Below are 27,550 nucleotides of genomic sequence, written 5' to 3'. Positions count from 1 at the left end.
TTCACCCCAAAAAAAAAAAAAAATTCATAGAATAAAGGGTTGAACCTGGAGGATCCGGCTACTTATAGTTAACGGGGCATTGCAGCTTAAAGCCCAAATTCTTCGTGGAAGTTACTGGAAAGGATACCCTACCCAGTAGACTCAAATTGGGTTGGGCTACAAAGGTAAAATTTGATGGCCCAAAATAGAGTGTTATTCATTATTGTTACTAATTTTTAATTTTTATTTTTTGGGAAGTTGGGAGTAAAGTTCAACTCTTAACAAATTCCAATGACTGAGGGATGGAGCAAGCGGTACAAGTAGGGAAGAAAAAATCATCGAGACGGTGGAAATATCGGCGACAGTTTCTGTTGTCGACCCTGTCCAACACCGACAGGGGGGAAGAAGTTTCTTGCACCCGTGTCGTTGACTTGTCGCTGGAATCGATGGAAGTCGACGGAATCGTCCATTGTCGGTGAAGATTTCGGGTTTTGGGTGGATAAGATGGAAAGATTGGCCGGTTGTCGACGGAAGTAGGTGGAAAAAACTGGTTGGATGTGTTTGTGTTGATTTGTGTGTGTGTTTGGTTTGTGGTAATCAGCCGGGAGAAGAACTGAAGGGGGAAAAGATGGGGGATACATAGAGAGAAGAGAAGAGAGGAGAGGGCCGAAATTGAAAATTTTGTTTTTTATTTTTTATTTTTTTGGTTGTTAACTGATCTGGCAGAGAAGAGAGGGAGGAAGAGGACGAAAGGAAGAGAGGAAGAAGAAGAAAGGATAAGAAAGAAATCTTTCTTCCACATGGGGGGAAGGAAAGAGAAAGAAAAAATAAAAATAAAATATGATAATATTTTATAATAAAATAATAATATGATAATATTATATTATATTTTATATGTAGTATATTAATACACATTTTTTTATTTTTTAATCATAGTGTTTAATTTAATTTTATTTATTTTTTAATAAATTTGCTTTTATCTATTTAAAAATAAATAAATAATATTGTTAATTTTTTTGTTATATAATATATAAAATTTTAGTATATATGCTTAATTAGATGAGTATTTTATTATATTTTATTATTATTGTACTCTAATTATTGAATTTTTATATTATTTTATTATATTAATTATTTTATATCTTAAAATTTGTATTTTAAATTAAAAAGTTACCGTTTCTGTAATCTTATCGATATTGATATTTTTATCGATATTTCTGTAAATTTATACCTTTGATATTTTTATCAATATCAATATTTTTTCCACTTAATTCCCATCACATCTGCTTATAAAAGTTATGGGTTTGAGTTTTAGTAATCCTACATGCTCTCATATATTGTGGGAAGGAGGATTGAGATAGCCGTGAGATGGTCTACTGTCTCAATCTTTTGGGCCAATGATATCTATTAGAAAATTTATTTTTTTATTATCAAAAAAAGAAAAAAAAGAAAAACTCTTAACAAATTCCAACCCACATTTTTTAAAGTTCTATCTTTGTGATCATGTCCCTTCCCTTTCAATTAAGAGAAAAAAAAAATTGTAATTCTAATTTTAAAAAAAGTCCAACTCTATCGTAAGGAACGGCGTGTGTATTATCATAAAAGTGTAGGAGTATTTTGCAAATGACCCAAAAAAAAAAAAAAAACAAAAGGTGTAAAAAGCAACAAAAGTTTTTGTAAAAAAAAATTTACAGTTAATTTTGGCATGAGTCAATATAAAATCTCGTGCAGAAAGTTCTCTTTTTAGCTATGGTATTGTGTCGTAATTTTCAGAAAAAAACAAAAGAAAAAAAACTATGGTATTGTGTCTGTATTAGGATAATTGTAAGACAATGACATGAAATTCAAAGCAAGAGTTTGAAAACATATAGAAACAGAATCAAAAGGCGAATTTATAATTTACCAACGAAAAAAAAAAAAAAAAAAAGGGAGAAAATTGGAAAACACAAAATTGAGAAACAAGACAAACTGTTTTTTCATTAGGCACCAATAATATAGAAACTCATAATGCAAAGCGCGCCAAATACTTGGTGTATATACATATAATTGGATTCCCCAGTGAGTGGAAGCCCAGCCGAAGAGGTTTTCGTCAGTGCCGGTGCCACCACCATGGGAAAGCAGAAGCAACAGGTTATATCGCGCTTCTTTGCTCCCAAAACCAAAGAACTGCCCTCTTCTTCCTCAACAACACCGCAAAACCCTTCATCTTCTTCATCGATTCCCTCTTCTTTCCAAAACCCACCAACCCCACCTCCCAAAATCTCTGCCACCGTCACTTTCTCGCCTTCCAAACGCTCACTCTCCTCCCACCTTGCCTCCCAATCTCCCAAACCTCCTAAACTCCCCAAACTCTCTCCTCACACCCACAATCCTATACCCCTACAGTCCAATCCCTCTCTCCATCAAAAGTTCCTCGATAAACTTCTAGAACCACCCGGCCCTGATCATCCAGAAAATTCCTCCACTCAAAACCCAAAGCTTTCTTCTTCTAACCCTTCAGTCAAATACACTCCTCTGGAGCAACAAGTGGTTGACCTAAAAGAGAAATACCCAGATGTTATTTTGATGGTAGAAGTTGGTTACAAGTACCGATTTTTCGGCGAAGATGCTGAAATCGCTGCACGGATTTTGGGTATTTATGCCCACATGGATCATAATTTTATGACTGCGAGTGTGCCCACGTTTAGATTGAATGTACATGTTAGGAGGCTGGTGAACTCTGGGTATAAGGTTGGTGTGGTGAAGCAGACCGAAACTGCAGCCATTAAAGCCCATGGATCAAACAGGTTGGGTCCGTTTTGTAGGGGATTGTCGGCATTGTATACAAAGGCAACACTGGAGGCGGCTGAGGATTTGGGAGGAGGGGAAGAGGGCTGTGGGGAAGATAGTAGTTATTTGGTTTGTGTTGTGGAGAAGAGTGTTTTGGTGGAGAATGTGGATTGTGGAGTGGAAAGTGGGTTTGATGTGAGAATTGGGATTGTTGCGGTGGAAATATCGACTGGGGATGTTGTTTATGGGGAGTTCAATGATAATTTCATGAGGAGTGGACTTGAGGCTATTGTTTTGAGCTTGTCTCCTGCTGAGTTGCTTCTTGGGGAGCCACTTTCCAAGCAAACTGATAAGGTAATAGCTTCTGGTTGGAACATGTATATGGTTCTATCTTTTAGTAAAAGATGAAATGAACTTACCCGGATTAAAATGTTTTATCAAAGTTTGTTGGGTTTTAAACACAAATTAGAAATGATAATTTCAACTTTATAATATGGTCTCCAATTGACTCCCTTTTATTCTCAACAGTGGTTGATATGCCCTTCTATATGTTTATATGAAAGCATCTTGATGAAAAATGCAATTTGGTTAAATCTTTGTTGAGCTGTTTATTAAGGGAAACATTACTGCTGGAGATTTCTATTCATTGAGTGACCTGACGTTTATTGTTACTCTTCCCAGTTTACCTGATTTTTTGGGTACTTTTTCTGATTAGTTATTACTTGCGTATGCTGGACCTGCCTCACATGTTCGTCTGGAGCGTGTCTCACGAGATTGCTTCAAAGATGGTGGTGCACTTGCTGAAGTGGTTACTTTATATGAAAACATGGATGAAGAGAGTTCGTTAGATCATTCAAAACAAAACTCAGAGGCAATAGATCGGGGAGATTGCCGTTTGGCAATTGAGGTATGATATTTTTTTTATGAGTTGTCTACATGAAGAACCTTGGTGTTAGTTTTATTATTATGTGTCACTTGCAAAATCTTTTAGTATAATTATACAAAATCTTCACTCTCTGCCTCGACCAATTAGTTGTTATTTTTTGTGCTACCTATTATTTTGTATTCCCCGTTGTCTATGATTGTAAAACATTCTTTTTGGATTTGAAGGCAATCATGAACATGCCAGATTTGGCCGTCCAAGCTATGGCCCTGACCATTCGTCATCTGAAACAATTTGGTTTTGAAAGGATTATACAACTAGGAGCCTCTTTTAGGCCTTTCTCAAGCAAGCTGGAGATGACCCTCTCAGGCAATGCGCTTCAACAGTTGGAGGTATTGGACTCTTTTAATGGGAAATTTCTTTTGATTACCAATGGCATTTACCGTTTACTTTCTCCTGCTCCAAACTGCTGACAGGATTTAATTAGCATTGATATTGGGGTGATGGATGATGGCAAATAATCTTAAAGCAAGATACATTATATCAAAATTTTTAAATCTCACCTTGGATGATGGCAAATAATCTTAAAGCAAGATACATTATATCAAAATTTTTAAATCTCACCTCATTAATTGGACCTGGCTTACTAACAGCGTTTGAGGTCTTAATTATTTTATCTTCATTCACTAATTCGCATATATTTTGGAATCTAAAATTGTTTCTTTGATTGTATCTTATATATTACTCTTCCCTCTTTATACCTTGTTTTCAATTTCACACCAGAGAAGGATGTTCTATGTCTTTAGATTTTGAAGAACAACAGTGATGGCTCTGAGTCTGGCTCCTTGCTTCAATCTATGAATCACACTCTTACTATATATGGGTCAAGGCTTCTTAGGCACTGGGTATGGGTTACATATTTTTTGTGGTTTCCATGCAATGCAGTTCTGTTTTCAATTTTTGTATTTAATCATTCCATTGCATGATACAGATTACTCACCCTTTATGTGATAGAAACATGATTACTGCTCGCCTCAATGCTGTTTCTGAGATAAGAGAATCAATGGGATCTTGTAAAGCTTCTCAGGATATTGGAGGGTTAGATGCAGGAGATGGAAGAACTATACACTCTGAGTTTAATTATGTACTTTCTTCAGTTTTGACAACTTTGGGAAGGTCACCTGATATTCAACGTGGAATAACAAGAATTTTCCATCGGACTGCCACCCCATCTGAGGTAGTGAATGGTTTCTCATCTAGCTTGCCACTTCATGCAGCTTAATTTTTTAACTAATATATATGTATATAATGTGTCATTTTCATTATTGATGGTCAATTATCTATTCTCTATATTCCCATACCTGTCCTCAACTAAAAATGAGTTAAACGAATACCAGTGAAAAATATAAACATCATTATCTAAGTATCTAATGACACGTACTTGAACCCAGGAGCAACTGACCGCCTAGGATGGTTTGTGTCTCTGGCATAAACTTACAATTATTAAACATTTGGAAATATTGTAGTTGCTGTGAATACTAAATTCCTGATGTAATTATATGGGGTTAAGTTACCACTAATCCCAACAGACTTAAGTTTGTAGGAAGTGATGAATCCTTTTGTGGCCTTATATGAGAAAGCTATTCACCATTATTCTGGAAAAATTAAAATGGCCTAAATGTTGGGTTTGAATTTGCTTACAATGTTGAAATCAACTGTAAGTCTTATTATACACAGAAATCTGGAATCAAAATTTTGTTTTTCAACTATGCAATTCCTTGACCACTTTACTGCTATTGATTGTTAGTGCCTGTCCATCACGCTCCATTAAACTGCATGCTGACAGTTTCTAAACGATTTGTTGGTAAAGTTTGTTGTAGTTATTCAAGTAATTTTATACGCTGGAAAACAACTTCAGCAACTTCACATTGAAGAAGAGGATGGTGACCAAAATTTGAGGGTAAAGACCGTGCATTCTGAGCTATTGAGAAAGCTAATACTTGCTGCTTCATCGTTCAGTGTAATTGAAAATGCTGCTAAACTATTATCTACCTTAAACAAAGAAGCAGCTGAACAAGGAGATTTGTCAAACTTAATTATCATATCTAATGGTCGATATCCTGAGGTCTGTATAATGAGTTGCACCACTGGTTCCTAATTATTTCTTGTTAATTGATGCTGCCTTTCTTCCATTTGTTTCATGCCTTGCTGGTACAACTATATGTGTAGGTTGCTAGAGCCCGAAAAGAGGTTCAATTAGCAAAGGAGAAGTTGGATTCTCTGATCAGTTTGTATCGCAAGCAGCTTAGAATGAGCAAGTTGGAGTTCATGAGTGTGTCTGGAACAACACATTTGATAGAGGTAACACATTGAATACTAACTTAAAAGTGCCAGACGCATATGGTGTGTTGTTTCTCATAATCTACGTATATACTTTTTTGTTTATTAAGGCACCCATTAATATTCCATTCAATACTCCACAGTTTGTTTTGTTGGTGGATTTGATGCATTATTTTGGTTTAGTTTAAGGCATGTGCATCAATAGTTAAGTTTTTTGGCTGCGATATCTGAGAGGTAAATTTATCAGACTGCAGTAAGTGTATAAACTGAAGAAATACTATTGAAAACAAAAAGATGAAAATTTGCTGTTGGTGTTGATGATAGAGTAGAAGGTATAACATGTTTTCCTGTTATGTTTCTCATGGACTTATATTAGTAAGTTTTGGAATTTTAGTGGCATCTCGACATTGTATTTTTTTTACACTGGGAACAAAAATGGACGGAAAATAAAGTAACTTTGTATTTCTGTTCTTGATGGTATTTATTTATTTATTTATTTTTCTTTTTCTATTTTACCTGTTAACTTAATAGCATAATTGTATACTTGATGAGTGTAGCATCTCTGCAGGTTTCCTGTGATGTAAAGGTACCTTCAAATTGGGTTAAGGTTAGTAGTACCAAGAAAACAATACGTTATCACCCACCTGAAGTGTTGACTGCTTTAGACCAGTTATGCCTGGCAAACGAGGAACTCACTGTTGCCTGTCGAGCTGCTTGGGATAGCTTTTTAAGAGCATTCAGTAAATATTATCCAGAGTTCCAAGCTGCTGTTCAAGCGCTGGCCACTTTGGATTGTTTACATTCACTTGCCATTCTTTCTAGAAATAAGGTATGCACTTGAAGATTTTATTAAAATTTTGTTGCCACTCTGCAACTTCTTTTTTATTGTTTTCAAATCCTGTCGGCTCATTTTTGCAGAATTATGTTCGTCCAGTTCTTGTATATGATGATGAACCTGTTCAGATACACATCCATGGTGGTCGTCATCCGGTAGGTATTTAATGCTTATTAGGCTTAATTATTGTCAACTATATTATAAACAACGATCAAAGTGTAGTTACAGCTCTTATCATATGGCGTCTGCAATCTTTTTGGGCTAATGGGCATAACTGGTTGCTCCAAATATTGTAAATTCTGTCAATTTTAGCTATCATTGAAGTGTGAATTGGTATGTGAATACATTGACTGATATCAGAAGATATTAACTTTCATTTGAAATCTCTTAAACTGCCTAAAATAAGTCGGGGTAATCATTGTTGAAATTATTGAAACCCTCAGTTTTATGACTACAATCCAATTGGTAGGTCAATACATTGTAAGGCTGGGCTATTTGTATATTGTTGTGGACTCCTCTTTACAGATCAACAAATACTTATCAGCTTCTGTTTTTATTTCATGTGGGGGGGAAAAAAAATAAAAATCCCTCAGGTTCTGGAGAGTGTGCTACAAGACAATTTTGTCCCAAATGACACAGACTTGCATGCAGCTAGAGAGTATTGTCAAATTGTTACTGGACCCAACATGGGTGGAAAGAGTTGCTACATTCGTCAGGTTGCTCTTATTGCTATAATGGCACAGGTAAAATGAGAAAATTGTTACTTTCGAAATAAAATCTTGCACAGCATCTCAAGTTATTCTTGTCTACGTAAATAGAAAGCATGTGATTATCATCAGAACTGATATACATATATGTGTATAAAGGTACATGTAGTTCATATCCATTTTTTCTTGTTCTTTCCAAGTTCATCCTTTTATGAAGGATTTCTCACTTGAATTTAAGATTGATCATAGTTTTGGATTGTTTAGTTTGCGTTAAAATTGAATTTCCTTAATTCAAAACATAAAAACATTAATAAAAAGGTTGAGTGTTGTTTATCCTGATTTGCTCTGATCCCTCTAGGTCGGTTCCTTTGTACCAGCATCATCAGCAAAACTGCATGTGCTGGATGGCATCTACACCCGAATGGGTGCTTCGGACAGTATTCAACGAGGACGAAGCACCTTTCTGGAGGAATTGAGTGAAGCTTCACATATACTCCGCAATTCTACTGAACGCTCTCTTGTTATCCTAGATGAGCTTGGAAGAGGGACAAGTACACATGATGGTGTGGCTATCGCTTATGCGACGTTGCATCATCTTATAGAGAAGAAAAGATGCATGGTTCTCTTTGTCACGCACTACCCTAAAATTGCAGATATCACAACTCAATTCCCAGGCTCTGTTGGGGCATACCATGTTTCATATCTGACTTCGCATAAAGATGAGGATGCAGTGAGCTTGAAATCAGATCAAGAAGATGTTACTTACCTATATAGGCTTGTTCCTGGTGTTTGTGAAAGGAGTTTTGGATTTAAGGTTGCTGAGCTTGCACAGGTAACTTGAATCTCTTTCTCTCTCTCTTTCTCTCTCACTTGCTGCAGTTTCTAAATGCAAAGTTGAATTTTTATTAATTTAAACATTCTTCTGCAGCTACCTTCTTTATGCATCAGTAGAGCCTCAATCATGGCTGCTAGGTTAGAGATGATGGTAAGCAACGAAGCAAGAAATAGATCTGCAAAAAGGGAGTTGGTAGAACCAACATTAATATATGGGAAAGAAGAACAAGAGAAGAAGCAGGAATGTAGCAATTGGTCCGGCACTGGAGGGGTAGAGATATCGGAGGAGATAAACAATGGTTACAAGGAATTCTTTTTGAACTTGAAAGCGGCAATGGCTGATCATGACCATGCAAACAGCTACCAGTTTCTGAACCATGCTAGAAACATTGCGATGGAATTAATAAGCAAATAAATAACGTTTCTTTTTCCTTCACAGATAAATGTTTTTGAAGTTAACCAATCCCATGACTACGTAGCCAATGTGGGGTGGAAGTTTTTGTTCACGAGCAATGATGGTCATGCTCTCCAATTTTTTTTTTTTCCTTCCTTTTCAATTTGGTCTGGTTATCTTGTAATTATTAGTATGATCAAAATTGAATATTTTGGCAAATATATGGAAAGCGCTAATTCATTCAATGAGCTGTAAATTATTACAATGTTACAAAAAGAAAATGGAATTTCTTCTACCTCAATTTTCTTGCACGGTACTTGACAAAGGAAAAAAAAAAAAAAAGTTTCATCAAGGCTGCTACACAACATTGATTTCATTTCAAAGCTGAATCTTCAAAAAAAAAAAACTTAAGAATTAAGTGTCTTTTACACGTTAATCCAAGTCAAGAGTTGTCATTCTTGATGGTGGCTATAAACGATCTCAAGTCTCTAGCCTTCCTCTCATGTTCAACTGACATTTCCGTTTCTGAGTCACTCAAATTTATTACATCAATACGCTGCACGTTTCCATTTTCATGTTCAGATACTGTACGATGTCGTATTTGTGGGGAAGGGCTTAAGAGGTCAATAATCTCACATTGAGAAGCACTTTGACCAACTTCATGGCCAGATATGGAGGAACCATAATGGTGGCTACTTTCCAACTTCATATGAACAAGTGGGTCTCTGATTGTCGGATTTGCTTCTCTGGCAGGCATTGCATTTGCCGAGATCACTGCTCGCGTAGCAAGAGGGCATTGCGCACTATTGCTTCCAGATTCAGTGTCAAGCAAAAGATTTTGAAGTTTCTGATAAATATTATCGTCATCCACACAAGACATGTTTCTTGATTTTTTTGGTTTTGCTTTGGGGTGATTCTGTTTCTTCTTTTGAGCTCTTCTTTCTTCAAACTCCACAATCTTCTCAGGACATGCACTGGAAAAAAAAAAAACAAAAAAACAAAAACAGCTTCATTATTGAAAATATAGGCTTTCAAATAGAGCATTTGGTTGTTTATACAATCCCCCAAAAATTATACCTGCTAGATAGAAAAATAATCAGATATCACTATGAGGACCATAAAAAGGAAAATTTGTAATAAATATGAAATGATGGTAAAGCCATTACCTCTCTAACAGATCTGCTGGTACTACAGAGGTTTTAAGCCCATGCATCTCTTCCCATGAAACCTCGTAGCATTCCTTTCCCTGTACTTTTCTCTGCTTGATGATTTCAGACACAGGGCACTTGGTTGGCATCTAAGAATAGAAAAATAATCTCCATTGATATATAAGCAGGCATAACAACATGCCAAAAATCTAATATACTGACTCTCCCCATTAAGTCTAATATGTTACAATAGCAATTTAAATTTCATATTATTTTTCTTAAATAATAGATGAGAATGTTTACAAGCAGAGAGGAGGACAAAAATCACCTCATGCAGAAGCAGCTTTAGTCCAAGTTCTAATGAAGTTGACCGTAAATTGGCAAAGCGTCGTAAATCTCTTTCAGCAATTTTTGGGAGAATATATTTATCTGAACCAAAGATCACAAATAAGCTAAACAAACAAAATGACAGATAAGCATCGCTGGGTGACTTTCAGGTTTGTGGATGGATGGTAACTTAATATTTAAAGTATAACCCTTCGGCTAGTTACTAAAGCATTCTAAAACACAGGAATAGCAAATTCAACATAGTGCTTCATGCTTGCACATGTTCTTATGTCTGCATGCATGTATGCATGAAGATATAAACCAAATAAGAGTAAGGAAAGGTGATGAACCTGTTTTCTCAGGAGGCCACTCAAAGAACTGACCACATATCTGCTGAAGATTGACATGTTGAAATGGGTGCTGAGCAAGAACCCTGCAAAGATGCAGTTTAACAGCTGGTTCACTAACTGGCTTTGATGGACTAAGACCCATGTTCTAGATTCCATCATTGAAGAGTTCAGTAAACATATATAACCAGCCAAAAGTGGCTGATCACTCGAGTTTTATTTACTTCTTTGCAGTCAACTTAATTACAATTTGTTTTTTCCTGTCTGTATTCTGTAAGAGTGTAAGAAGTGAAAACAGCTTAACTACTAATTATACCTATGGACTGCATCAGAATCTGCCGCGTGGCACTTAGGGTTTAAAAATGCATCGATCACTTGCAAGAACTGATCATCCCTTTGTGAAGTATTCACAGTTTCTACACAACCATCAAATATTTAAAAGTTTAATTCCATATAACAAATAAATAAGAAGCTTTGAAGAAAATCTGACTGTGGTGCCCTCATGCAATGATATAAAATCAAAAGCTGCAAAAGAAAAGTATTCTTCCTGCATTACAATAACCATTTTATACACTTTATTAAACACATCGAAGGAACTTACATTTCTATTACTGCAATTTTAAATAATCTGCTTAAGGATACATCAAAAGCCAAGCGGCTAATTATTGTCTTCATGTCTTGTTTTCCAAAATGGCAATTTGTATCTACCTAGCTCAAGCTAGATTGTCAAATCTGATATATGTTTAGATGTGAAGAAATCAATTCAGAAGGTTTACGCTTTATACATTCACATGCATATTTATAGTATGTACCATTCACTTTAATCTTGTGATCCAAAGAGTTCTCCTTGCTGCAATTAGAATTTTTTGGCTGTTTCTTTGAACCATTTTTTGGCTGTTTCTTTGAACCTTTTGTCTTCTTAGCAAATGCAAGACCCTCTGATGCTATTTTTTGGAGGACAACATTGTCTCCAATAGATTTAACAATCTGACATGCTGATTCCTAAAGCCAGGAAAAAAAATACACAACTGAGCATTCATCTGACCATATTAACTGGAGATCTGATAGGTACTTGGAGATTTAAGCAAAGTCGAAGCTAATAAAATAACAGAATTTAGAATTTACAGGACCCAATCCATGAACTCCATGAGAATAGTCACTGCCAATTAGTACGGCAAGTGTAATCTGTGAATCACAAGTATGAAATGGAACAATCAGAAAGCTAAACTATACTCATTGAGAAACTATTCTATGCAGAAGACAGGCAACTCAGTTAAAATTTAAAACAGCAGAAAGCATACATAGATCAATCTTGGAAGTGGCTCAGAGGACCAAGTTTCAAGTAGATCTTTAATTATTTCCCATCTACTCTAGACCACTGTTACTAAAGGAATAATTAATAAGCTTCTTGCCAGTGGAAATAACTCAAAGTGATAATAAAATTCCATCAACCTTTCATGGTGAAATTTCTTTAATAACAGCGTGAGGTTGAACAATAACTTAGAAGATACCACCAGCAATTTGAATGCAACTTATTCAATTGCAAAAAAAATAGTGTAAAGAAATGATAACAGCTTAACAGATGGAAATCACAACCATGAGAATTCACAAGGCAACCAGAAAGTACCAATGAGTTCCTTCCAAATCCAAGTTGTTTCTCTATGTCTGCCATTTCATAGCAGACTACATAACCGCCATCTCCTATTTTATTTTGCAAACAATTAGCATAGTTAGTAAAATAAAGCAAAATTTATTGTAGACCAAGTCAAGAGGTAAAAAATTTCCTTCGTCTCACCAAGGCAGATATCTCTGTACACAGTCCGACCACCAAAAAGGAAAACATCTGAATCTGAAGTGAAGCATCCATCCTGAACATCATGACCATAATGTTAATGAAAATTTAATGATGGCAATTAGTAAGGAATTATAGTGCACAAATTTCTGGCGGACGATAGATGAACCAGATAAAGTGGGAGTAAAAAGTTTTTTCTACTCACACACAATTTTTCCGAGTTTAGCAATGCACACTGCGCTTCAGCTTCTTCAATCCTAAAAATGACGGATAAATAGATTTACTGAGTTAGCAAAGGATTTTCCTAAATAAAAAGCTGAAATTGGAATGTTCTTATCGTATTCACATCTTCCTTTTGTTTCCACTTTCCGGAGAGACTTTAAATAAGCTGGAGTTATCGATACTGAAATCTGCTTTTTATAACACGAGAATAGTTGGTGAATAAACTATATACTGTCACTATGCAATCCTATATTGCCAAATTTTCAGTAAGTGATCACACTTATAAATTATCATATACATTAAATATAATATATCATGCCATTAGCTCTCTAAGAAAATCTCATAATTTAAAGAGAAGAAGATTTTAGTTCCTAAGAGGAAAAATTGGATTCTAACTCTACACCTAACATGATGACCCTCTCTCTCTCTCTCTCTCTCTCTCTCTCTCTCTCACTTTCGTCATAGTTTTATCCATCTTCATCAAAAGAAACATAATTTAAGCTTCTAAAAGGATAATATGATTACCCATCTAAGCAAGGAATACCAAGTGCCATGCCCAAAAGTTTCGCCTCCTTTATCATGCATGAAAACTCAGATCCCATATTTCTTCGTAGTGAAGACACCTTTTGTGGGTTTATTCCATCATGACTAACCTGCCTCCATTAACTATGTTACATTATCAAATACATACATGCATGTGTGTAGAAAACAAACATTAAAAGTCACTAAACAATAAAAGTTGTTACATAACATTCTCACTTCACTCGGTAAATTCAAGCGGCGTCTATAAGTTGATATTTTGATAGCAGGAATTGACCCATCTACAAAAAAGAGTAAAGACTATTCTTTTACTCGTAGAAACAAGGAAAAAAAAAAATTAACTAAAAAGGAACCAAAAAGAGATGTAAAAGAGGAATTTATACCTGTAACGAAAATAAGGCTGCAATTCAAAGCAATGAGAGCTCGAAGCCGGTGAAAAAGATTTTTAAGATAATTCTTCTCCTTCAAACAGTGTGATTTGCTTACATTTTGCAGTTGAACCATCCAGCAAGAGAGATCTATACATACCCTTTTGTTCCTATAACCCAAAATTCAAACATGAAAATAAATTCTAGAAAGTTAAAACGGCAAAAAAATAGAGTAGGAATTTGCAAGGGGGGAAAAAAAAAAAGGAAAGGAGAGCGGGAAAACTCACTGAAGATGATGAAGTGGAAGGGTTTTCTTGCAGGATTCAAAGATATCCCATAAGTTCTTCACACCCATCTCTCAACTCTAACGGAGAGATTTGCAAAGCTTACTGCTTTCTTAGAGGGAAAAATCTAAAAGCTTTCATTTTTCAAAAGAACAAAAAACATATTTACAATATATATATATATATATATATATACACTGCAACCCGCAATAATAAGAAATTATATATCAATGTCCAACCTTCGTATGGAAAAAATAAAATAAAATAAAAATTTAATAATTAAAAAAATAAAAAATCTTCCACCGAGTTCTGCTAATTCCGGTGGTAACATGGCCACAGTACATACGACGACGTTACATCCTTTTTGATGGACAAAGAACGGGGCTCTTGCTAAAAGCCCATCACTAGATTGGGCCTGGATCTGGTATTATGAAAATATGGGCGCGAGTGCATGGTTCAGAAAAGCAGATACAAATGGCCACAAAATAATTTTGCATTTTAGTTTTTTTTTTTTTTTTTTTGGAGAAAACATTTAATTTAGGTAAATATTGAAAATATTAAATTTATTTCATTTTATTTTGATCCTTAGAGAAAAGGAAAAAAAATTAACATCTATAATAAGTAATTTGATATATTGCTCAAGCGAGATGACGGTTGTAGTATTACAATATATATTATTTGTATTTATATGTAACTTGGCGTCTTTATAATTACAAGATCGTGCATTATGATTTCAAATTTACAAAAAAAAAAAAAAAAAAAAAATCTTATAATTGCAAACTCTAAATTCATGTCTAAATACTATACTCTAGTATTTAAACAAAATTCTGATTGGAAGTTTGATTATTATTTTGTTTTCTAAATTGAGAAAATAACAATTCAAACACACATTAATAAATTTGTTTATAAGTTGCATCTCGAATAATATACATGCATACACAAATTTTATAAATGGTGGTTTTAAATAAAGTTCGTTTTAATGACAATTTTAAGGATTGCATTCTCCCTCTTTAATTTTGCATTTGCATTTTTTATATGAAGTAATAATTTTGTTATAATCTGTAGTACCTTCAAATTAAAGTGGATATATCTGATTAGTTATGTGTAAATTATCAAATATTTATCTAATAAAATATGTGTAATTGAATTTATAATAGATTACATGTAATTAATTGAGCACGTTCATCTAATTCAGCACATTCATCTTAATTTGGAATATGCATACATATACAACTATATATATAATGTTAGTGAGAACAATTTTTGTTTACCATTAATTTATAATTTAGTTTTTTTTTTTCCAACTATTTAATCTTCCACTAGGTGAGTTAATTTTGGCAGTACCGTATGTTTATCCACCATAATGATGGATAAGTAACAAATGGGAGATAAAATATTATCCAAGTTGAACTAAAAAACAAAAGTATATATAGTCACAGAATAAACTGATAAAAAAAAAAATTTAAAAATCAAACAATAAAACAAAATATAAATTACAGATGGACTAAAAAATGGGAGCAACTAGAATGTTGAAGAAAATGAGACAAACTAATAAAATATTTAAAATGATCAATAACAAAGTCAATTATTAAGATCCGTGGAAAACAATTTGGTAGAGTTGTAGAAACCTCTAGCGTTATTAAAATGGAATATGCTCAGATTTTTACTTGGATTTCTTTGTTTATTATTCATAGAAAGTCAAGGCTCATAATACAGAAAGAAATGAAAATCCCAGGTGCTAAATAGTAAATGATTTATTTTGAAAAACTCTGTGTATTTATTTAATATTTATGCTGTTATATGATGGTTGCCATATACTGAAACACCATGGTGCCATGCATTTAGAAGATCATCGGTGATTGGGCCACGTGTCACGATGAGTAGTTTGGGCCTTTCTTTTTTTTTTTTTTTTTTTTTTTTTTTTAAAGTCCCTGACTTTTGTTCTGTAGACATCCATCTCAGACCCAGAGGCGGCTTCTTTGGCAGCGAGAGAAAGAGGGAGACAGCAAAGCCAAAAACCATCCCTGAACAGTGCACACACACACACACACCCACATAAACTCTCTGCGTCACTGAAATTATATTTTCAAGGTCGGGTTTGGATTTCCGCTTATAAAGGAAGGTAGGTCATTTTTGTCTTTTCATGGTGCTCGGTATCCGGTTCTTTCTTCTTAGTTACTTGTTTTGAATTTAAAAAATATATAAATAAATAAATAAAAATTCTTAATTTCCATTACTTCGTTGCAGCTAAGGAATCATCAGCAAATCATTAATCATTAATATTACACTGTTCGAAGGTCTCTCTTTCTGTATTCCTCTGCCTCTGTTTGTCTCTCTCTCTCTTTCTCTGTACATATCATATGTAGGTATACATACACGTGTGGTTTGTTTGTGTTCTCATGTTTCGAGTGAAAATTGGATCGAAATTTTGGTAGATCTGCTAGAAATGACATAATCCAGAAATCTTCGAACACTGAAACACGATTTCGGCTTTTGGGTTTTTTTTTTTTTTTTTATAAAAAAACAAAATCACAGAGCATTCAGCGTCATTTCTTGAATTATTCAATTTACAATCGAATTTTGATTTTTTGATTTTTAATTTTTTTTATTAAGATCTTATTGTTGATCTTTTCATCTGGCTTGTGCAAATTATGATTTTCGGCATATTAAATTGGTAGGAGATGGAAATTGAATAAGAATTTTCAAAAGCTTCACGCAATTATTGTATCTCTATCTGTGATGTATGCCATTTTTTTTTTTTCCCTTCTTTTTGGGTTGTTTAAATTCTCTGATTCAATTTGGTTTTTTTAGCTGTTACTTAGAGGTTTAATTTTGCCACACAAAGACAGTTCTTGAGTCCAAACCATAATATTCTAATTAATATTACAATCATACAATTTTTATGCCTATATTTTTATCATTTTGCGTGTGATTTGATAATTATGCAAATTAGAGTTGATATATTTTTTGCGTTTCATGATTTGCATCGCCACCCTAAAAGCTTTGGATTGACACTGCACTCCCTTCTAACTGTTGGTTTCTGTCAAACCTCACATTCTTGTCAGATCACAATGTTCCTTGCTATGTCTTATGTCATAGAAAAAATGATCATAGCTTACTCGGCTTGAGTGCCTTCCTAGTCACAATCAGTGTGTTAATTAATCTTTTAAATGCCTTCACCTGTTGCTGTCAATAACTCTTCTTTTGCTTTTTTCCCCTTACTTGGTTAGAATGTCCCATTTACCATTGTCTGCAGTATGCATCTTATCTGCTACTAGAAAATAGCAATTGGGCTGCATGAAGTGCTATATTATTAGGTAAATTAATTGAGTTTTGGTGTATATAATGCACCGCTCTTAGGACTATAAAGTCAACAAAGCTATGATCTATCTTTTCTGTATCAACTATTTATGCTTGAGTTCATTTAAGTGAAAAATTGTGATCAAAGTATAGAAATTTTTTGGGAACTCCTCTTCATATTATGGAAAACGAAGTAAATTATAAGATAGGAAGAAGATATAGTTGAGTTAGTTACAACCGTACAACTAAAATTTTTCTGTCATCAGGGAAGTGAAAAATTGGGCCATAAATTTCTAATTGCATGTAGTGACTTGCACTTTGTCTTGGTTACAGGTGACCCCCTTTTTTTTTTTTTTTTTTTTTTGTCCCTGAAATCCATTTGCCTGACTTTGACTAGATGTATGAGATAGTGAGCTGTAATATTCTATAGATTGATCCAGTTTGGTCAGAAGGATGTGAAGTTAATCATCTTGAGGCTTCAAAGAGCGAACTGAAACGGTTAAAGATGAAATATAATCTTGAACTCTTAACTAAGAAACATACAGTTCTCTTTCTAGTCCAAAGCCCAGTAATGCTCTTACTCCTTGTGGCTCCTTGGAGTCTTACCAGAACTTAGGAAGCTGGGGTCGATGGGTCAGGATCCTTCCTTTACTGGTTGCACTTGGAGAACACAGAGTTTAGTGTGTGTATCATTCGCGTATGGCTATCTTATGTCAAATTCAAGCGCTTGTCTTATGCAATTATTGTATCAGACAAGATAGGAATGGCCCAGTGGTCAAAAATAAATCTTTGGAGTTCCTTCCATTAGTCATGGTGATCTTGGTCCCTTTGGTTGATTGTTTTAACCCGAAAGGCTTCAATACTAATCCTTCATAAGGATTATTATCATAATTCACTACTGGTCAGAAGATTCTACTTTTCAAGTTTCTGAGATGATTCCGCGTTCCTTTTCACTTTTTGTAGGTATGTAGCATTAATAATCCATGTATAACCATAAACCAGTTTGGTTTTCTGATTTATCCCCATTGAACTACTCCCTGTTGATGGCATAGGATGAGTTTTAATGGTATTTCAGTTGTTACCTGCCATATCATTTACTAAAAATATCTAACTGATGACTGCTGCTCATATCTGTTTTAGGTTATGTTCAGAGCTTTTGGCTTCTGCTTTGATTGTATATTATCATGAATGATAGACTAAGAATTAGGCATTTTTTCCTAGTTAAAACTTTTGTATTGATTCCTTTTACTTTCTTATGTAGGTATTATAATGCACTGGAGATATTGGGGCAATTTTTTGAAACCTGGGTGATATGGAAGACTGTGACTTCGCTGTGAGAAGATGGAATGACCTGGATATTGACATATTAGTGAAGATTTTTCAATCTTTTTCAATCTTTGAGTTGACTTCAGGAATTGCTCATGTTTGTAGCGCATGGCGTATGGCCTGCTGTGATCCCCTACTTTGGAAAACACTTGACTTATCAATTTTGAAATCGAATTTCATCAAAATCCCGTTGGAGCCCTATGTTTATGTTGATGGTCGGTCTGATAAGGAATTGACTCGTGTGTTGAAGCTTTCCTTGAGTCTCAGCCGAAGAAACATTCTGACATTGATTTTCCATGTTAACTTGTATGTGAGTGATGATCAGTTGACCTATACTGCCGAAAGGTAATTCATTAAACTAAGTCAGATGATCTGATAGTGTTTCTGACCTCTCAATTTTGTGAATTTCCCGTTTTCCATAATGTTTTAAGAGTAAATTTGAAATATAAAATATATATTTATTCTACATATTTAAGGTATTGAGGAAGAGAGGTGGGCTGATGAAGTGTTTTTTCTTTCCTTGATCGTCATTTTATATACAAGTAGCAATAATAGTTGATATTTGTTTAGTCAATTGTAGGTTTACTTGGAATTTTATTTATTTATTTATTTTTTTTTGGGGGGGGACATACTAATTGTTCATTAGATGTGTTCAATCAACTTCCAAATTGACTTGCCAGACATAAGCAAACAACATCTTGGTTCCTTCCTTTTATTGCAGGTGCCCAGAGCTCAAACGGCTTGTTCTGCCAGCTTGGAACAGAATAAAAAAGAGTGGAATATGCAAGGCCATTCAAACCTGGAAAAACCTCGAGTCCTTGACAATGCCTAGCATAGCAAATCCGCCATACCTCATGGAGGAGATTTCCAAGAACTGTAAAAATTTCAGTGAACTCAAAATCATGGGTCCTTGTGAAATTTTATGTGCTTCTAGTATAGTTACATATCTTCCAAAATTGAAGGTTTTAAGCCTCCGGTGCTCGATGCTCCTTAAGGATGTTCTGATTATTCTATTGGATGGCTTGCAACACCTGGAAGTTCTTAACATATCACATTGCCTTCTATATGAAGTCTCTCCACCCCCAGCAGCTAAAAGACTTGTTAGAGAACTTGACCATTTTATTCTCGAGAGGGCGTCTCGGTTACGTAAGTTTATAACATGCATGAAAGACACTTGCATAATGTGCCAGAGAACAAAAAATGACGAAGGGCTTATGAGGTGGTACAAATATGAAGAAGGACTTTGGAAAGCTGATGAGGTGAGCTCTCTTGCTCTTTGATTAGAGCATTATAACTGTATTTTTAGTGGGGTAGAAGTTATAGCTTATGTACCTGTTTTTTTCCTTTGATAATTGTATTTTCTTTAAATTTATGCTTTAAACAGAATAAATTATCACTCAATGAATATAATGACAGCTGCCTTTGTGAAATCAAGTAATTCTGGTGGCAAAGGCGTTTTCCCCTTCATTTGTATAGATGGGATGGTAGGAGAAGAGAGAGAGAGAGGGGCAGTTCTGAAATTTTGACTCATAAAATGCCGTTTTGGCGTAAGGTTGTGCTAATGTCTGTGTCTGTATTTGTACATATAGGAAATTCTCCTCTTTTTTTCTTTTCTAAAATGTCATTACGATTCTCAATTTTTTTTTTTTCTTTTTTCCTAACCATGAAAATTAGAATCCGTTGTTGATTACAAAGATGTGATGGAAGAGTTCTATATACGTATAATTCTTTCACTTCAAATGATTTGCAGTTTGGCATTAACTTCGTTGTCCTATTACAATATTAAGGACAATTTGGAACTCAAATTCTTTGTCCAATGCCACTCAATATCCTTGGTAACTGCAAACAGCAAGGTTAAAAAATAGAACAAGAGGCTCTGTATGAGTACTAACTAAACCATTTGCATCCAACTAATGAATTTTGAAGATCATTACTGGAGTTTTCTCATCCTGAGATATTTATTACACAGTTTATTCTTAAAGCTTCTTTAGGTGCATCCCAAATTGCTATGAATCTTCTGGTTTTTTTGTTTTTTGTTTTCTTTCTCTTGATTTGTTTAGTTGGTCCCGTTGTTGGTTTTGGCTATGTGGTGGAGTATGTTCTAGACTTTAAAATAAAGAATGGGATTGATACAGCCTTATTTATTTCTTTTTTTTAATTTTTAATTTTTAATTTTTTTTTTTTCCTAAATACAATGTTCCAGTAAACCTTTGTCTGGTGTGCTAAAGACCAATTATGATTGACGATTGATGACTACATTTTAAGGACCATTCTATCTAACGTCAAGCTCTTAACCTTTTGTGGATTTAAAATATTTTCCAAAAGTAAATGACGTTTTCAGAGTCTAGAATAGCTGCTTAACTTGACTTTGAAATCCATAACACACATTTTTGAATTTCAAAAGGTACAAGGAGAACTCGGAGATGAGGAACAAAACAACAAAAATACCTCCTTGCTTTATGCTTGCACTCAAAAGCATAAATGCTTTGTTACAACCTCGATGCACAAAATTTAGGCCGTGCTTGCCATTATTGTTGCATTTATAATTTAGTGGATACCAGACAAAATGTTGGCTGTTCTACTCTTGCATCTATTTTTTTGACTTACCACCTCTTCACTTGAGTAAGTTGGTGACGTGAAATAAAATAAATAATTGGGGCATTTGGGTCGGTCCAATCCCAGCCCATATCAAATTTGGATTTGGACATTTTTCTCGCGATCATGATGCTTCGTTATTTTGATTATTAAAATTTAGAATTAGGTCTGCGAAAAAAAAAGTTTTTTTTTTTTTTTTTTGGTTTTTGTTTTTCGTCTTTGTTTTTTATTTTCACCGATTAAGGGTAATTTGGGGGGACAATCAAGTGGCCATATTTGGCATACCATTTTCAGCTTTACCAAGGTTAGATATTTTACGTACGCCTACCACGGACCTGTCTTTTCCCAAATGACCTTGGATGCCCCTACCGTTTTTTTGTCGCTGGTAGTTCCTAAATGGCTGTTTTCTTTAATTTTAAAACCTGTGTTCTAGAGTTTTCCATATGATACTTAACAATAACTTGGGTCCACGTACGTTGATCTAACCCCAAATTGAATGATTTTAACCCCAAAAAAACCAAATTGAATGATAAAAAAAAAAAAAAAAATTGGTTTAAATTGGGACTGTTGATGGATTCATTTTAAAAGTTGGTCTATACATATTAAGATACTATTTGCTATAATTTTTAATTTTATTTTTTAAAGATATTTTATGAGAATTATTTTCTTTATTGATTTTGATTAAAAATACTCTTTGAGGATAAAAAGTATTTTTTAAAAATATTTGAATAATTTTTAAAAATAATTTTTAAAAATTGTTTTTGATTTTTTAAAAGATATATGAAATAGGACCTAAATTCAAACTCTTTGTATTTGAATGGATGATTAATTTAAAAAGAAAAATTATCTAAAGATCTGGCAGAATCAAATAAAAATATTAAATTGTGACTAAATAATTTGATTCAAAAGAGGCAGGTTTGACAGTTTTGGTATCCCAAGAAATCGGCTATTTAAAAAGAATACTAGGGAAGGAGGAAGTAGACCTTGTTGGACTTCTCTATATTCCAAGTATTCAAATGTTAACAAACACATCAGGTTTTGTTTTACCCAAAAAAAACAAAAGAAAGAAAAGAAAAAGAAAAGAAGCCTGCGAGTGCTGGTAATCAAAATTATGAGAAAAGTTTTTTTTTTTTTTTTTGTTAAATCCATAAATAAAAAAAATGGAACTGTCCTCATGAAGGGTAAACAAGTAATTGTGCAACCGCAGAGGGTTATTTTCTGTAATTTCAGATTGTGAGAAAACGGCAATTAAAAAAAAAAAAAAAAAAAAAGTAAAAAACACCCTGTCTCTATCGGATAGGGTATGGAAGTGGGTATATTGTAATAATAATTTTTTGTGACTAAAACGCACAAAACTGTTTAAAAAAATTCAACAAGTAAAAAAGGGAAAAAAATCGAAATTAAAAAAGAAAAAGGAATATATATATATATATATATATATATATATGTGTGATTTTTTTATTAAATTTATATTTTTTATGTTTTTATATATTTGGGTTAAATGCAGTTTAAATTTGATATCTTTTAAGTTACATTAAACTTTTAAATATAGTTAAATATAACAAAAATAGTTTAAGTTCATCCATTTTTTAATCTAAATTTTATTTTTTATGTTCATTTTGTACACTAAATAGTATTTTTGAATTATCTTATAATGAATTAATAAAATTAAAAATTAAAAAAACCAGATTTAATAAAATAAAATATAAAAAAAACCAGAATTAGTGTTAAAAAAACAAATGAATTTAACGGTTTTTGTTAACATTCAACAATTTGCCATTAGAATCCAACTTTTTAAACTTTAAACAATATCTTTTTTTTGTTTATTACAAAATTTAAAGGATATCAATGCAAAAGAACATCGTAGAGATCCAAAAATAAAACTTTTCCGTAAACCAAAGGCCATCAAGGTAGATTTAAGCCTTTTCCTTTATTCGGTTTTGGTTTTTGGCTTTTTTTTTTTTTTTTTTTTTTTTTTTGAATTTTGGTAATAAAAAGGAAAGAAAGTGTTTCTGTTCTTTTTGGTGGGTTGGTGAGTAAAATAGTAAGGAATTAAGACCAAACCCTCTATGAGTGGATAAAAAATAAAAAAAATTCTCAAATAAGCAGCCGGCCATCTTTGGCTTCATCGTCTATCTCATTTCTCTTTCTTTGCAATTTCCTTCTCTTTCTCTCTCTAGCCAAAAATGGCTCTGCAACTGTGGGAAACGCTCAAAGAGGCAATCACCGTTTACACAGGCCTCTCTCCTGCGGCCTTCTTCACAGCTCTTGCTCTTCTTTTTGCTGTTTACTATGTGATTTCGGGTCTCTTTGGTCCGTCTGATCAACATCTTCATCAGGAGTCCAGATCCTCGGAGCACATGCAGCCTCTTCCACCTCCTGTTCAGCTCGGTGAGATCACTGAAGAAGAGTTGACGCAGTACGACGGCGCCGATCCCAAGAAGCCTTTGCTCATGGCTATTAAGGGTCAGATCTATGACGTCTCTCAGAGCAGGTTTTTTTTCTTTTCAGCTTTTGGTCTTCTGGGAGTGAAATTCTTGGTAATTTCTTTTTTTTTTTTTTTTTTTTTTTTTTGTTTTGGGATCCTAGATCCCACTAGAGGATTTTTCCTCTTTCAGTATTTTTTTGGGGGTCAACTCGGCGACTTGGCTACTGGGTTTGTGGTTTTACTTTTATTTTTTTTCATCATCTGGATATGATATGTGATTTTTTACTTTTTGGATTATTCCTGTCGGCGTAGTTCTTTTTCAGCTAAAAAACCATCCTTTTTCTTTTCACTTTTCTCTTTTCTCATTTTATTTTTATTGTGCTGTTTGTTGTTTCTTTGATTTCTACTTATAGTTTTTTTTTTTTTTTTTTTGGGGGGGGGGGGGGGGGGCTGATCTTTTAAATCTGTTTGTGGAACTTTTTTTTTTCTATGCTGTTGCTGAAACTGTAATTCTTAATGGATGGTATGCCGTTTTCATTATGTGTCTCTAAATTATTGTTATTAATATTATTTTCTCAGTCGACCATTACATATAGGCCTTTGGTACCATTCAGAATATCAGCAAAGTGCTGGCTTCAAAACTCAGAATCCCAGATTTATTTGTTCATAATTCTAATAATTTAACATCTTAAAATTTCTATATAACTATTCACTACTTTATTTGGAATTGTGATTTTCTATGTTTTGGCAATTAGTATCAATTTTCTTGCTTTTTGCATTTTGTAGCCTTCGTGCTGTTGTTGTTATATTTATCCGTGATTTATATTGTTCATAACTTGGGTTGCTCATTTAGGAATTATTGGATTGTTTTCTTTCTGCTAAGAAATCTGTGGCTTCTTTGATATGATAATCTGGACTAGAAAGGAACTTGTTATTTATTCAGAGCTACACAGTCATGAGGGATAAAGCATATATAAGAAGTGATGTCTGTCCAAGCAAAATAAATTGGAAAAGTGAAGTGACTGGAATTTTCTTAATACATTGATTTTTGATCTTGTCCATGCCTTTTTCATATGCCTAATCCCTGAACGATGTTTAGGTAGAATTGGTAAAGGCTAAATCTGGATGTAAATCATGTTGTACTAACAAATAGTGCCTTTTCCTGACTTAACGCAGTAGTTATAGTTTACTGAGCCTTTGAACACTCTTGCATTTAAAATAAGTCTACTTTGTTTTCTTTCTTTTTTTTTTTTTTTTTGTTTTTCTCCTTCTTCTCTACCTAGTAAGTGACCACTATATAGTGGTGGTTTCAAGTTTCAACCCAGCATAGGTTGTGGAAGAATGACACTTTTGCCACTAAACCTGTCCCCTTAGGGGCAAGATCTACTTGCTTTTGTTTATTTACATTCATTCCATGGATTTGCAAATTTATTGATAGTAGAAATTTTTATTTTGAGCACGCTGTATCATGTGCGGGTATAGCTTGATATATTTTTATTTCTCACATGGTTTCTGGTACACTTTTTTAAGGGAGAGCTATTGGTTTGAAAAATTAGATTAAAAAAAAGAAAGGAATCCTTTTGTTTTGAAATGAAAAACACTTGTTGGCATTTCTTGCCATGGATAATACTTTTCTGAATGTTACGTCTTTCACTAGGCTTTTAAGGTGCTCTGATTTCATAATGCAGGATGTTTTATGGACCTGGCGGCCCTTATGCATTGTTTGCCGGAAAAGATGCTAGCAGAGCTCTCGCAAAGATGTCTTTTGAAGATAAAGATCTGACCGGTGACATCTCTGGTCTTGGTCCATTTGAACTTGAAGCGTTGCAGGATTGGGAATACAAATTCATGAGCAAGTATGTTAAGGTCGGAACTATCAAGAAGACAGTTCCAGTAACTGATGGAGCATCAAATGGAGAACCCGCTAAAGCTGACAATGTTGCTAAACCTGCTGAAGATGGTCCATCAGAAAGTCCAGCTGTTAAATCCGAGGAAACACCTACAGGTGATGATGCCAAGAATGAGTAAATTTAGTTGGTTATTGAAGCACGGCTATTGCAAATCAAGAAAAAATGGAGGTACTGCAAAGGTGGGATGTTTTGGTTTGCCGTGCACGTACTTGGTAAATCATGTTTCACATACAATATTATATTCATAGTCTAGGATCTTTATGTCATAATCATATTTCCTTAAATGACTAGTTAAAATAATATTTCAGCAATAGTAACAACTTTGGGACATAAGGGTTGCAGTTTCTTTGTGTGCGATTTGTGTTGAAGGAATGCTATAGAGATGAATCACATTTATAAAATTGCTTTCTAGCCTTCATGATGTATTTCTTCTCATTCCAACAGAGAAATCTGGCTTCATGATGTATTTCTTCTCATCCCAACAGAGAAATCTGGCTCTATCTTATGCGTGGTTTTAGTATTTCAATGATTTGGCAGAATTTGGTGTGATGATGGTTTTCGAAGCTTGAAACAAGGCCGGGTAAAGGGTAAAGCCACTAGGCTAATTCGTAGTAACCTACAAATAGAAGGGTGGGAAATGAACTTCTAATTCATTGGATGTATTTTACTTCTTATCAAAAAACCAGCGAATAAATTTTCTTTTCACATGCTGAGCTTCAAAGTGAGATATATTTTTAACCGTAACGATTTATCAAGGACGCTATAGGAGATTCAAGTCAAGCTTCTTCCATACTTCCACTGCTCGAAGTGCCTGAACTGCTTTGAATTTGAATTGCTTCGTTTAGCAAGGTTGCATTGAAAGTACTGTACTCTGTGTTGTCTTATGGAAATGATAATCAGATAAGAGAGGTTTAAGAGCGCCAATAATAAAAAATAATAAAAATAAATAAATCTATTCATAGTTGTGTTGCCTTCTAAAAATAATAAGAGTGTGAATTTAGCACTAGTCAATTTTTAAGCGGTTATAGGTGGGATCTGTTCCCCCAATCTTGCTGTATGATGTGTATCACTATGGTTTAATCAATTCAACCCTTAAAAGAAACACATAAAAAATAAAACAATTTTTTAATTGACCTTGCTTCCAATTTTAAGCGGGTTAAATTTGGCTTGGTTGGACAAAGTATTTTTTCATTATTTATTATACATGATTCATTTGGTTTTCTTATATAGAAAAGAGATCTATCATATCATAGGGATTTTTCATTAGTTTTTTTATTTTATTTTTTAATTTTTTGGGGGTTTATTGGAGTAAATTAGAGTATTTCCAATGGTTCTTTATATTGGAATTTATATGGCATTTATTTTGAAAAGTATTTATGTTTATATGACATTTTTTCTATTTAATAGATAATATTTTAGATATTTTTTTTTCAATGGATTCTATTTAAAATATTTTAAAATGTTAATATATAATTTTTTATTTTAAAATTATATCTAATTAAAAACTCACGAGTTATTTTTCTTTTAACAAAAGTCAATAAAAATAAATAAAATGCTAACTTAGTCTGTTTAACAAAGTTTTCAGTAGAAAACAATGTCCTTCATAGTTACTAATTTTTTTGTTACCACATTAGCTTGACAGAACTAATGTACAGAATTATTAAAAAAAAGTATTTTAAAACCTTATTTATTTATCTGATGTGATAAAAGATTTTTAAATGAACAGAATCAATGGAGAGTGGAGATGCTCTTATAAATTGTGCTATTATTTTGAGAATAGCATATCTTTTGCCAATCCAAATAGGGCGTATTCGACCTTTGGACCATAGTACCAAGGACAGCTTCTTAAAATGCATATTTCGCTTTCATGGCTGGTTGCTGGGACTACGAGATATTCTTCCAATGTACAAAGTGTGTACTCTTAATTAAAATGCATCTTCTTTTCTTCTTCTTTTTTTAATCTTAAATAGCCAAATTCCATTTTATTATGAAGTATAAACATTGCCGGATCAGAAAGTCATTGACATCTCAATCTGACCCCAAGACAATGAAAAACTTGTGTCAGGAAGCAACGTCCCTATGAAATTTACGAATCATTATGTACGCAAACTCTATGATTAGGTCCTTCATATATTAAACGGCTCCAATTGTCTAGCACATCCTGTTTAACATGTATTTGATAATTCAACCCATTTATGGGTTTGGCATTTTTTTATCATTTT

The 27,550-nt window shown here is 33.7% G+C and overlaps 4 protein-coding genes across 15 annotated transcripts; 3 read left to right on the top strand and 1 right to left on the bottom strand.

The window, feature by feature from the left end:
- The first annotated feature begins 1,875 nt into the window (after positions 1-1,875).
- On the top strand, positions 1,876-8,986 carry LOC107414469 (DNA mismatch repair protein MSH3). Its single transcript, XM_016022590.4, has 12 exons — positions 1,876-3,102; positions 3,464-3,655; positions 3,859-4,023; positions 4,438-4,536; positions 4,623-4,868; positions 5,502-5,756; positions 5,861-5,992; positions 6,540-6,800; positions 6,890-6,961; positions 7,400-7,549; positions 7,872-8,345; positions 8,442-8,986. Exons 1-12 carry the CDS (start codon positions 2,089-2,091, stop codon positions 8,760-8,762), a joined length of 3,381 nt encoding a protein of 1,126 aa, XP_015878076.3. The 5' UTR covers positions 1,876-2,088; the 3' UTR covers positions 8,763-8,986.
- A 110-nt stretch (positions 8,987-9,096) lies between these two features.
- On the bottom strand, positions 9,097-14,002 carry LOC107414429 (single-strand DNA endonuclease 1). Of its 8 annotated transcripts, none has more exons than XM_016022539.4 (14): positions 13,773-14,002; positions 13,501-13,655; positions 13,337-13,398; positions 13,103-13,230; positions 12,561-12,612; positions 12,359-12,431; positions 12,191-12,264; positions 11,689-11,748; positions 11,376-11,565; positions 10,880-10,979; positions 10,567-10,649; positions 10,218-10,318; positions 9,908-9,999; positions 9,097-9,715 (listed from the first exon to the last, which is right to left on the bottom strand). In XM_016022539.4, exons 1-14 carry the CDS (start codon positions 13,838-13,840, stop codon positions 9,184-9,186), a joined length of 1,770 nt encoding a protein of 589 aa, XP_015878025.2. In that variant the 5' UTR covers positions 13,841-14,002; the 3' UTR covers positions 9,097-9,183. The 8 variants fall into 8 exon arrangements, with proteins under 8 accessions (XP_015878025.2, XP_015878024.2, XP_024927301.2 ...); XM_016022538.4 differs by having other exon boundaries at positions 9,908-10,038; positions 13,773-13,997; XM_025071533.3 differs by lacking the exon at positions 11,689-11,748 and having other exon boundaries at positions 9,908-10,038; positions 13,773-13,998.
- Positions 14,003-15,710: 1,708 nt separating this feature from the next.
- LOC112490925 (F-box/LRR-repeat protein At3g48880) lies at positions 15,711-20,925 on the top strand. Of its 5 annotated transcripts, XM_048470378.2 has the most exons (5): positions 15,711-15,891; positions 16,017-16,066; positions 18,331-18,740; positions 19,117-19,654; positions 20,800-20,925. In XM_048470378.2, exons 3-5 carry the CDS (start codon positions 18,382-18,384, stop codon positions 20,908-20,910), a joined length of 1,008 nt encoding a protein of 335 aa, XP_048326335.1. In that variant the 5' UTR covers positions 15,711-15,891; positions 16,017-16,066; positions 18,331-18,381; the 3' UTR covers positions 20,911-20,925. The 5 variants fall into 5 exon arrangements, with proteins under 5 accessions (XP_048326335.1, XP_048326334.1, XP_048326339.1 ...); XM_048470377.2 differs by lacking the exon at positions 16,017-16,066 and having other exon boundaries at positions 15,712-15,891; XM_048470382.2 differs by lacking the exons at positions 16,017-16,066; positions 20,800-20,925 and adding an exon at positions 19,812-20,089 and having other exon boundaries at positions 15,712-15,891.
- Positions 20,926-23,021: 2,096 nt separating this feature from the next.
- Positions 23,022-25,753, top strand: LOC107409747 (membrane steroid-binding protein 1). Its single transcript, XM_048470176.2, has 2 exons — positions 23,022-23,484; positions 25,107-25,753. Exons 1-2 carry the CDS (start codon positions 23,177-23,179, stop codon positions 25,444-25,446), a joined length of 648 nt encoding a protein of 215 aa, XP_048326133.1. The 5' UTR covers positions 23,022-23,176; the 3' UTR covers positions 25,447-25,753.
- Positions 25,754-27,550: the final 1,797 nt, after the last annotated feature.

The sequence above is a fragment of the Ziziphus jujuba genome, chromosome 8, assembly GCF_031755915.1.
Source record: "Ziziphus jujuba cultivar Dongzao chromosome 8, ASM3175591v1".
NCBI classification, from domain to species: domain Eukaryota; kingdom Viridiplantae; phylum Streptophyta; class Magnoliopsida; order Rosales; family Rhamnaceae; genus Ziziphus; species Ziziphus jujuba.
This window is presented reverse-complemented; position numbering and strand designations above follow the sequence as displayed.